Source organism: Bactrocera neohumeralis, chromosome 5 (genome assembly GCF_024586455.1).
Source record: "Bactrocera neohumeralis isolate Rockhampton chromosome 5, APGP_CSIRO_Bneo_wtdbg2-racon-allhic-juicebox.fasta_v2, whole genome shotgun sequence".
NCBI classification, from domain to species: Eukaryota; Metazoa; Arthropoda; class Insecta; order Diptera; family Tephritidae; genus Bactrocera; species Bactrocera neohumeralis.
Window position 1 is genome coordinate 57185712 of NC_065922.1, and position 12144 is coordinate 57197855.

At 36.0% G+C, this 12144-nt stretch overlaps 2 protein-coding genes across 2 annotated transcripts; both read left to right on the forward strand.

The window, feature by feature from the left end:
• The first annotated feature begins 1190 nt into the window (after positions 1-1190).
• Positions 1191-2533, forward strand: LOC126758804 (uncharacterized). Its single transcript, XM_050473189.1, has one exon. The coding sequence runs from the start codon at positions 1351-1353 to the stop codon at positions 1834-1836; it is 486 nt and encodes a 161-aa protein (XP_050329146.1). The 5' UTR covers positions 1191-1350; the 3' UTR covers positions 1837-2533.
• A 3956-nt stretch (positions 2534-6489) lies between these two features.
• Positions 6490-7767, forward strand: LOC126758799 (uncharacterized). Its single transcript, XM_050473182.1, has one exon. The coding sequence runs from the start codon at positions 6792-6794 to the stop codon at positions 7455-7457; it is 666 nt and encodes a 221-aa protein (XP_050329139.1). The 5' UTR covers positions 6490-6791; the 3' UTR covers positions 7458-7767.
• The last annotated feature ends 4377 nt before the right edge of the window (positions 7768-12144 follow it).

The following is a 12144-nucleotide window of genomic DNA, read 5'->3' on the forward strand; positions in this document are numbered from 1 at the left end:
GGAAATATTCGCCAAGTTCTTCCAAATTCATTCGAATTCATTTGATATGCTTGCTATTTTAAAGTGTACGAAACAACCGTTAACATAAGTCATTACTACGCTCTATTCGACACATTGCGAGAGTATAAAAAAAACATACATAAATATTATTGTTATTTTAATTGCCTGTGTTAGTATGTATGGAATGTGCACTCAAACTAACATTTCCCAAGTTAGTTGTTTCATTAATAAAGGGGCTTTCAATAGATCCTCGTAGATGCTATTATAGAGCGTGCATTTATGTACATATGTTTCGTCGAGTTGGTGTATTTTGAAGACAAAATTCGCTGAATGGAAGTTTTACACGTTTGCTGTAGAGTCAAAGAAAATTATAATGCCCTTATTAGTATACTATAACATCAACATCTTCAGCTATTCCAATTCAAGGCAGACCTAACGAAAGTACCATTATATCAACAACCCATCCTCATATATTTACTTGTACACATATATGTACATATGTCATATACATACGATTATCATATATATGTATGCTTGTATGTACATACATACATATGTACATATATATCTACAAAACTATCAGAACGTTTATTAATAAGATGTTCCGCATAATAACATTACTCACTCCAATTTAATTGATGAAAGCCTTAATACGAAATTACATACCCACATACATACATACATATATAAATATGTGCAAATGGCTAGGTTTAAGCTCCATTACTTAATATAAAACAAGTTACAGCATTCATTAACTATTACGGCTGAACTTGCGCCCAATTGATTAGCAGCAACAAATCGCATTCCGCAAATGTCAAGCTCTGTGTTCTAAACAAGGAGTATAAATATCTCAAATAAGGGCATACATACATATCTATACACACATACGCGCCTTCGTCTTCTACCGTTTGTGGATACCCTCATTACTTGTTTTTCTTGATAGCGTTCATGCGAAATACACACATAAATCAAACAATAATCAGCATAAGAGCACATAAACTGAGACGAGAGATATAAAATTACCGCAAAAACGGGTGTCTACTTAAGCGTTCGTAAATATGTAAGTAGATGTGTGTGTGTAAGCAGCTACATTCATACGATCTACTCATGACGCAGCGCTGTTTTCGCGTAATTGTTTGATTAAATAAATTCTTTCGAAAATTGTCAATTAAATAAAAACCGTAGTAGTCGCCTGAAGGCAGAATCAGTCACAGTTATTGCGTACCCGCTGGTGGATCGTAAAAGCGAGCGCAACGCCTTCTATTGTTGGGCAAAACACGAAAGAATCGAAAGATAGTGAAAGTGTGCATAATTGAAAATTGAAAGAACAAAACATTAAACAAAACTGAAATGAGAAATCTAATTTACGTGTTTGCAGCAGCATTGTTATGCCTCTGCGCTACCTCGGTACAGGGCGATTTACTCGATTGCAATGAGAAAATCATACCCTCGCTATCGGATTTACCGATTATTGGACCGAAAGTGAGCAGCGCTGAGGAAAGCTCTGAGCATCAGGTGCGCGATTTCTTCAAAAATGTCGGTTGCCAAATTAAAAAGGGCGCCGAAAAGGTTTCTGAGCAGGCAAAGAAAATTGGTACCGAGCTAAAGGAGGGCGCCAAAAAGTTTGGCGAGAAGGCCAAGGATCTGGGTTCAGATATAAAAGATAAACTTGGCGATATTAAGGATAAATTCTCAAAGGATTCTTCGGAGGAACTTACAGCCCATAAGCTACTTAATGTGGAACTGATTAATCCGGATATACTCAAAGCTGAGCAACAATGCGGCCATGGGCATATTTTGGACGCTTTGGGCAACTGCAGTAAATTGAGAAAGTGAGAAGTGAGAACATAAGCATATTATTGACTCTAAGGCAGTGATGATTAATCCCAAAGAATTATAAAATTTAGAGCATTACCAAAATACATGTTTGTAGTTTAAAATATATGTAGTTTAAAGAAGTTCCATAAAACTGCAACAAATACATATGTTTAATAAGTATTCTGAGTCACAGAAATATTTGCCAACATTTGCCTATAATGCTGGAGATTTTTAGTATCAGATGTTAGATTATTGTTAGTGAAGTTAATATTGCTTAAAAATATATGTTTGTATATACATATGTCTAGTGTAAGATCTGTATGTTTAGTATGTATTTCATTTTGGTATACTGAGAACAGGCAATGTTATCAGCGTAAACAACGTGTATAACATACTCAAACCAAATAAAGAAAAAAAAATCAGAGAGCATTAAAACGGCAAAATTATTTTAAAGAACTAAATGTGGTAAGTAAGTAATAATAAAAAAAAAAAAAACAAAAAAACGTTAACTTATGCTTGCAGAAATCTACTATTGTAATCCGATCTAAATAATTTCTTCGGAGATTATAGCATTGCCTTAGTTATTAGTCCATTCCAAATTTGTTGAAGATATCTCGTCAAATGAAAAAGCTTTCTTTACTTGTTTCCGATCATTCAGTTTTAATATAATCACGCCGATCATTTCAATATATACTTTATAGAGTGTCCGACTTTACATTTTGGATGTTACAAATATCATGGTAACTTAATATCCCCTATTCAGGGTTTCTTACAAAATTATCAAGCTCAAAAGTTGTTATCCTTCAGTTCTTCAAATGTGTACATCTATATTTCACATGTAAGGTTTCAGTTATTCTGCCAGCAATGAAGTGTTAAGCGCAAATAACGGATGAGCTACAAAGTTGTATCCAACTTTTCGATACTACCTCATATAAAGAATTGTATGTGCATAATTAGTTTTGTTGTTTCTTCGCCATATATAAAAACTTAAACCGCTTCTGAAATCGAGCAATTATTTGGTGATATGTTGTTGTTGTGATTTGACCAAAATTTCATTCATTGCATCGTTGCTTTCAAAATATGGCTATGTTCGTAAATGCATCATGGCGCGCATCATGACGATTGCATAACAAACAGAACGTTCAGAAATGCCAATATTGCAGCACTGCAATAATCAAGCGTTCAAAAAGACAACACTTCTATCAGCTGTCACTCATAATTTCTATCAAAAAATTGTTTACTGCATTTAACTACGATGTCTGACGAAAAGTAAGTGCAAAACTGTTTTAATTTAATTTTTGTATAGAAATTTAGTTAAATTATGTTAATAATAATTGTATAAATTATTATTTTTAAATTTTTAGTGAAAATCTCAGTAATGCGGAGACACAGTTATTGCTGAGAGTACGGTTGAATATGGAGGACGACTTTAAATCGGGTAGAATGAAAAAAATGTATTGTGGAAGAAAGTTGTGACCGAAGTTAAAAGTGTAAATGAAAACAATAAAAATTAAAATGAAGTTCATCAGAAAAAGTAATAAAAAAATTATTCAAATAAAGGAAGGTGAGGTAAAGTAAATTTTTTATGATGAAAACAGAGTGGTAAAATAGTTTCTTCTATCGATTCCATTGATATCATCTGAATCAACACGGCGAATGGGGGCATCTTGGATTCCTTCGATTTCATTGTTGGTTTCCATATCGTCATGTGTTATTGTATCGTTAATATGTTCAGAATAACCTCCCTTATTTATGATAAAATTGTGTAAGATAGCGCAAGCGAGTATTACATTAGATATGGCTTTACTGCTCGAAGCTTCAATATAATTTAAAATTTTAAACTGTTTCTTAAAAATCCCGAAAGTTTGTTCTATAAATACTTTGTCTTTTAAAAGGCAAACATTTGTACCTAAAAATTTTTCTTTTTAGCTTCAATACCCTTCTTTTTTTTAAATTTAAAGAAAATCTGTCATTTCTTTGCTCACAAATTTCGTCTAGTGTTAGATTCAGCAAAATTTCCATTTTAGTATTATACGCGTTCAAAAATGCAAGCAAATGTATCTGCAAATTGTCAAAAATTGTATAAGGAGTATCAAACGTCAAAATTGCAGTGTTGCTACTGTTGCTTATGCTGCAAGTCATGATGCATTTACGAACATAGCCTATGCCTCATGGAACAAGTTTGACAGACCATGAAGAAGGAATGCATGATAGCGGTACGAGTAAACCGGCACCGGAACCGGAACGGATTACCTAAAAAATTCGGGTAAATATAAGTCGGCGAAATACCAACATCGATTTGCGATGCAAACAGCAAATACAACGACTTGCTGTGGTTGTTTTAATAAGTAGCGGACAAATTAAAGCTCTCCAAATAACCAACAGTCGAATAGTGCAAATAATCGATAAAATCCGTTACTGTAGTATACCTCCATGGTGCCTAAACCCAAGCTTTCGCAATGACACTGAAGGCTCGGATTGAGTTTTCAAATAAGTACTGTATTTGGTGCGAAGAAAAAGAGAAGAAATTCAATCTAGGTGGTCCTGTGGTTCAAAAGATATTAGAGATATATGCGCTAGGATCGGCGATCGTCTTTAAAGCGAGGGTTGGCGGCAGCAATGTGATGGTATGAGCTGCGTTTTGCTATAGGGGAAACCTATATGCTATATCTCTACCCAAATGAATGAATGCTCAACTGTTTGTATGTGGGTCTCTTGGGAAGTAAGTTAATAGAGTTTGATGGCAATTTGTATGGCGACGAGTGAACTTTTCAGCAGGACAATGCATCAATACATGCTGGTCAGGTCACCAGATGCTTCTGTATAGTGCGAAAAATATCAGTATTGGACTGGTCCGCCATAGGTCCGGACCTGTATCTGATTAAGAACCTCTGGGGTATCCTCTCTGCCAAAGTGTTTAAGAACGGTAAACAGTTTGAGACAGCAAGGAAGCTTAAAAAGGCAAAAGGCCAAGAATTGGCTAATATTGATCTAGCCCACCTTAAGTCCTTAGTGGATTTCATGCCATCCCTACTTAATTCCATAATACTGAATTATGGTAGCAATATTGTCTATTGATACCCTATATACATAATCATTAATAATAATAAAAAAAAGAAATATCAAATATGCACTTATAAACATTTAGTAAGAAGATTATTTTTCATTTAGGTTCCTTATTTCATATATTTGAAATTTGTTACCTACCACTTCATGTTTTTATTTCGTAAACTTTATCTGCAAATAAAACTACGTATCCAAAATTTCGATATCAGCTTTTGTACTTTTTTAATACAGAAAATACATGATGCACATATAATTCTTTGTATGAGGTATTTCATAAGGAATTGGACTCAGCCTAAGTGATTATATCTTCATAAGCGTTATACTTCGAGCATGCCACAGATCACAAGCTGACATATCAAAGTTCTTGGTGTCCAGATCAAAAAAATAAAAAAATAAGGAAATTATAAAATTATTTAATATATTTTTAATTCCAGTACATGCAATTTTGCTATCGTTTTTGATATGTGACAGTGAGAATGCGTCGGGCAACACTTGCTTCAAAGCTTTTGCATTTCCAAATATCCTGGACGATATGTCCCATAACTTTCTTTTCATATCATTGGAATTTCACCTGTCTTGATAAATTTCATTTTTGCGTTCCACTGGGTTCATCGTTTTCAGTGCTTATACGGGTATGTATGAAATTTGACATAAATCATCAAACCATTTTTCTTATATCAATTTTGAACTATTGGATTTAGTTGAAATGTATATACTTACATATCGTCACCTAAAATGCAAAACAACGTAACATCACTTTTCATAAGATTACAGGCGAAGGAAACCAGTTATATTGAACCGAAATTTGAGTTTTAGTTACAAAATAGTTATATAGTGGTTATCAAACACCCATATTGAATCAACAATTGAGTTTTCGTTACAAAATGGTTATATATTGGTTATTATACATATCTGTCCGCGATTTTCGATTTTTTTTTTATGATACGCTGCTTTGCATTTTAGGTGCTGATATATTCATTCAAATTTATTTCGAAATTCTTTTCCACAAAATATGCGACTAAAGTTAAAGTAAGAATCGGTGAAATTTCTTATCATTTTTCGAGATTATAAAAATATTGAATACTTATTCCACGCTGTTAGCTGGTTGGTAGCTGTCCCAACATTTTCATAAATTGTAAGAGCTGAAATAGAACTGCAACGAATATGTGTCAAGAACATTAAAATGAAAGCACAAAAAGTCTTAAGAAGAAGAAAGACAAAACAAAAACTCACATAACAACTTAGGGCTTAAGCAAATATATATAAACAAGACACACTTTAATGAAAAAAAACGACCGCTTATTTGACGAACAGGTTTCCTTATTAGCTTTACTTATATACAAAGGCCAGATTCGAAGCAATTATAAGACCAAATGCCAAAGGTGTGCTCTAGCGATGCCCTTCCCAGTGAAACATAGTTGTACGTGTAAACGAAGAGGTGACGACTTGTAAGAAATGCGCTAGAAAACGAAAGAAACGCAAGAAACGAAAGAACCGAAAGAAGTAGTGCAGCTTTTACCAAAGGTAAATAAAAAATAAACAAAATAAATTGTCACCCGACAAAAGTCACTCTGTCAAAAGAGTAGAGGCAGTGTCTGCGGCGAACAGAAAGCGTGCAACCCACTGAGCAAGTCGTGTGGCGCATTACCTATGCACTAATTATATACATATATACATAATTCAACTAGGCACACACGTTGATCGCGTATCTTAAGAAAACTTGGGCAACCAATTGCATTGGCTTCAAAACAAGTTTTAGTAAAGATTTGTACTTCAAACGCTACGGGTATCGCGCTACGGTAACGCTTAAACGCATCTACCTTCATACTAATATATATATATACAGTAGTTATCAACACAACCATCTTTTGCAATATTAACGTGGTGGTTTTCGTGTTCCAGAAGAAATGAGATTTCTTGAAACTTCCGTATTGCGCGCTCTTACACTATTCGGTTGCGTTGTCGCACTGACAACTGCCGCTGTAATTTGTATCGATGAATCATCATTAAACAATACACAAGGCGGAAATGTCAACGAACTGCAGCGTAAAGCAGGTGATGGCACGGAGGTGGACGCCGCTGTGCTAAACTTAACTGATTCCAGCAACGATTCCACTAATGGCAGTCACCACGGCCAAAGTCAGGTCACACAATTTTTGCAGACTGTACAGGATACACTGGAGAAGGCTAAGCCTTGGGTTGTCGAATTGGAAAAGGAAGCCAAGCGACTGGAAGAGACCGCCAAACGGTTTGGCGAAGGAGTCATACGCGGTCTGGGCAGTTTTGTTGATCGTTTGATTGGTGTAGGTAACGGCAGCGGTGGTCTAAAGCCGACGCGTCATGAACAGTCATCAACAACAAACCCTCTACTCACCTCTACGGCAGACGATAAAACGCCAGATTTACCGACCACAACCGCGAAAACTGTTGTTGCTGAAGTTGTGACCGAAACTTTGGCTGCTGTGAGTGCAGTTGATGACGCAGAGAATGAAATTTCTGAGCACGATAATGCTCTTTGCCCCGACGGCTTCGTGGCGGATGTAAATGGAATCTGTCTGCGCAATCATAATTGAGTTGACAAGCTAATCGCTTATTAACTGGAGAGAATACATACTCATATACATACATATATAAGAGGAATAAGATAATCACTCGCAACATTTATACAAAAAACATTCGAAGCATAAGTAACTAATATACATATAATGATTTAGCATAGGAGATCGTGTCATAGGGTAAGGGTATAATAATATAAATGAGTCAATATGGTAACTAAAGTTTATTGCTTGGCTGAGATCAACAATTTAAAATTACTACAGACAATGAAGTTTCAACACCTTAAAATATGCGTATTGAAATGCAACAACAAATGTTAAAATATATTTCACTGTAACAAAAATAAATAATTCTGAATTCTAACAATTTGAAAAAATAAAATACAAGGTATTATTAATCTAGGATATTTTTGTAGACAATGTTATAAGTTTTCCCGTCGGGTGCAAATAAGTGTAAATTCCGGGCATTAGATACACGTGAACAGGCTACATAAAGTTGACCATGAGGGAAGCATGGGTTTTCTAAATGCACTTCTGCTACCTGTAATGTTTGTCCTTATGCCTTATTTAGAGTAACAGCAAAGCTAAGCTTGACGGGAAACTGAACCCTTTTAAATTGGAATGGAAGGTCAGTGGGAATAATTGGTATTCGAGGTATTATAACACTATTTCCCTTACCGACACCTGTTAAAATAGCAGCACCAAGTATGTTCTGTTTCAGTTTTTTTATTTGAAGCTTTGTTCCATTACATACCCGAGGAGCACCTAGATTCCGCATAAGCATTACTGGTACATTTAGTTTCAATTGAAATTTATGTGACGGTACACCCGATAGTTCAAGTGAATTTAAAAACTCCCCAGGATATGAAGTACTTGTATCCATTAACAAATATTCCTTCATTTCTTCTTGAACCACGTTTAAAATGTCAGTGTTGATCCCATTAACAATTTCATTTCTTGGTGCTAATATTGCTCTTGCACACAACCACGGATCACTACACAAATTTTGTTGCAATTCCGGAAAAACATTAGTAATGAGATCCACATCACTTCCTACTAAATAACAAAATTCTCTTGACAGTAATATGTAGCCTACAGCGTCAACATCTAAACAAACATCACCAATTTTCAACAACATTTCTGCGTAAAGTCCTGAATCCACGTCATTATGAAGATGCACTCTCATATTTGTTTTCAGGTGGAGTTTTTCAACTGTCGACAATAAGCTTGATGATTTAAGGCACGCTTGAATTTCATTTGCTGGTGTCCCCCTCTGAATCACTGGGAGGGTTTGACGGAAATCACCAGCCAAGAAAACTACCATGCCTCCCATTATATCTTTACTATCTAGCAAGTCCTGGAGAGTCCGGTTTAAAGCTTCTATAGCCTTCTTGTGAGACATTGAACTTTCATCCCACACTAAAAGCTTGCATTCTCGCAGCATCCTACCTCGTGAACTATTTTTACTAAAATTGCAAATGGGCGAATTTTCCTGTGCCAAATTCAATGGTAATTTTAAAACGGAATGTGCCGTACGACCGCCGTTTAATAGCATCGCGGCAATACCTGACGAAGCTACAGCAACTGCTATTTTTGGGTCTTTTCTGACGGACATTAATAATAAGTAAAGCAAAAATTTTTTTCCAGTTCCTCCTGGTGCGTCGAGATAAAAGAGTCCACCACTTCCGGAGTCTATTTTACGTAAAATTTAATGGAAAACATGATTTTGCTCTGCAAGTAATTGAGGGACTAATTCTGTCACTTGATGTTGCAGTGCTATGAAATCATAATCTAGCTCTCGTGCAATTTCATTATAAAAATCATCCATATTGTCTCGTCGAGGGCTCGACATTCCAAAATCATCTAATTTTTTTCCAACCATCGTAAAAACCTTGTTATACCCTGAACAGGGTATATTAAGTTTGTCAACAAGTTTGTAACACCCAGAAGGAAGCGTCGGAGACCCTATAAAGTATATATATAAATGATCAGTATGTTGAGCTAAGTCGATTTAGCCATGTCCGTCTGTCTGTCTGTCCGTCTGTCCGTCCGTCTGCCTGTATATATACGAACTAGTCGCTCAGTTTTTAAGATATCCTTTTGAAATTTTGCAAACGTCATTTTCTCTTCAAGAAGCTGCGCATTTGTCGGAACGGCCGATATCGGACCACTATAACATATAGCTGCCATATAAACTGAACGATCGGAATCAAGTTCTTGTATGGAAAACATTCACATTTGCCAATGTATCTTCACCAAATTTGGTATAGATTATTTTCTAAGGCAACAATGTAATCTCCGAAGAAATTGGTCAGATCGGTTAACTATAGCATATAGCTGCCATACAAACTGAATGATCGGAATCAAATGCTTGTATGGAAAACTTTTGCATTTGACAAGATATATTTACGAAATTTGGTATAAATTATTTTCTAAGGCACCAATATAATCTGTGAAGGGTATATTAGCTTCCGTGCAGCCGAAGTTAACGGGTTTTCTTGTTTTTGATTATAATTAGCGTTTTATTGTAGACCTGTTCATTGAAAGTAATATCTGTGTGTACTTGCTGCAGTTTATGTAAAATATCTTCAGCCATGTATTCTTTGTCCTTATTCCAAAGAGTTTGAGGGTTAGGAAGACTGCGTAGCGTAAAGTTCCCTGATTTTATCTGGCGATCGGCATTGTACAGCTTCCTCCATAGTTTCGTCAAAATGATTGTCATTTTCTAACATTCGCCGAGCTTCACATGCTTCTCGGTATGTTTGACATTCCTGACCATTGACAATTTTAAGTTCTGTAAAGCTAATTGCACCTCTAACTTGATGCAACAACATGCGCAGAATGTTGAATGCTTTTCAAAATTCGTAACATGTACGGTATAGACACGACCAAGAGCATCCGATGCTTTAACCCCAGGTTGGTTTTGAACAGGTGTACCATGAATACGACGACGCCATTCTTTTTTTGAACTGTTCCATGTATAATAACGGGGAACCTCAGACTACAATAATATCTTTGCAAAATTATCATTCTGACAAAGGTGAAAAAAGGCAGTCAGCGTGGTCTTAGGAGGAGATAAAATCCTGTCTTGAAAGGTATTTTCATCAAAAAATACACGCTGTCCGTTTTCGAAGTGTACTGCAAGATGTGTAACAGTGTGATATCTTTCATGTAATGGAAAGCCAAGAAGCCGCCATGCTGCTTCATTGCTACTGACATATCTTCCTGCTTGATAAGTTTGTATTTCATTGAGGGCCTGTACAGCACCTTCATTACGCAGATTGAAGATCGCCTGATCGCTTCCTTTACTGATATACTTGCAAATATATTTAATTGCACACACAGAATTAGAAGCTTCAACATTAATGTGGGCGTTGAGTAATTTACACAAAATCGGGGAATAGGGCACTACCCAGCTATTATCAAAGCTCTTTATTTCCCCACTGCGAGTACGAATGTTAACTTATTTACCACCATCAGCAGGCGCCCTACGACTGTATAACGGGTAACCCTTATCACTGTGAACTGTTTCTTTAATCATTTCTAGAAGATACTTTTTTGTACACTTGCCATTTTGCATGCAAGGTGATGCTGGATTGCGAGCTCCACAGAGACAGTGTATCATATTTTTAATAACCGTGTCATACAGATTTTTATCTTCTTCTGGATCTGGAATTTCAGCGCAAATTGTGTTGTCAATTTGATTAGGAAGTAGAACGAGGTGTACTCGTTTCTGCCATTCAATAGAGTACATATGGCACTGGACGTCTCCAAATATTTTTCCTTTTGTTACAACGTTCATTAACTTTTAGACCTTTAATCGAATCATGCGGGCAACTATGTCATGTCGATCAGTGGCATTTTGCCCAGACATAAGCTCTTGAGTTATATCCTGCCACGAAGGATTACATTTAAAAGTTACGAAGAGATCAGGCCTTCCGTAAGTTCGTACATAAGAAAATGCGTCTTGCGTGTACTCATGGAGATAACGGGGACTGTTCACAAAAGTGGACGGCAAAATAACCATTTTGCCAATGTCGTTAGGTCTGATATTATTGTCTGCACTAATCGCATCTTGTAAATTTATGTAATTTTCAGCTCGTAATTTTTTCTGGTTTAGAGAAATGTAACGAAGACGTTCGCTCTCTACTTTAATATACATATCTATCAAGAATTGATGAAAAAGTTGACTTGTATGCAGAAGAAGGTTGAAGTCATGCTCTCAAAGCATCAAGTAATACGCATAAAAGTCCAAGCAGGAAACTTTTTATTTAGAATTGGTTGTCCCGTTGTTGGATTAATGACTGGAATATTAAAATGATATCCAGATTCTCCTTTACTGAAAATTAATGGGTACTGCAAAGCATCATAGAATCTATGATTATCGGCCACACGCTTTACGGTATTGTCATGTGCCCGTAGTTCTATGTCTCGTGGACGGGGTCTCGGGTCACCAGTAACCAAAACAGCAACTTCATTGACCATCGGCGCATTATAACGCCTTTCATGTTCGCCACGTGGAGTTCGATCAGCATGAATGATAACTTTGTAGTTGTCTGAAGGCCAGTTGTCTATCGCACTTTTAAAGATTTTTACCAAGACATTGTGACTGTAATATTCGTTGATTTTTCAATACCGTTTCTCTTTCTACTCCTTCAATATATTGGCAACGACGATTTCCTTCATTTTGTTCATCACCTATAAA

Coding starts and splice junctions, on each gene's coding strand:
- LOC126758804 (XM_050473189.1), top strand. CDS start 1,351: ATGAGAAATCTAATTTACGTGTTTGCAGCAGCATTGTTATGCCTCTGC.
- LOC126758799 (XM_050473182.1), top strand. CDS start 6,792: ATGAGATTTCTTGAAACTTCCGTATTGCGCGCTCTTACACTATTCGGT.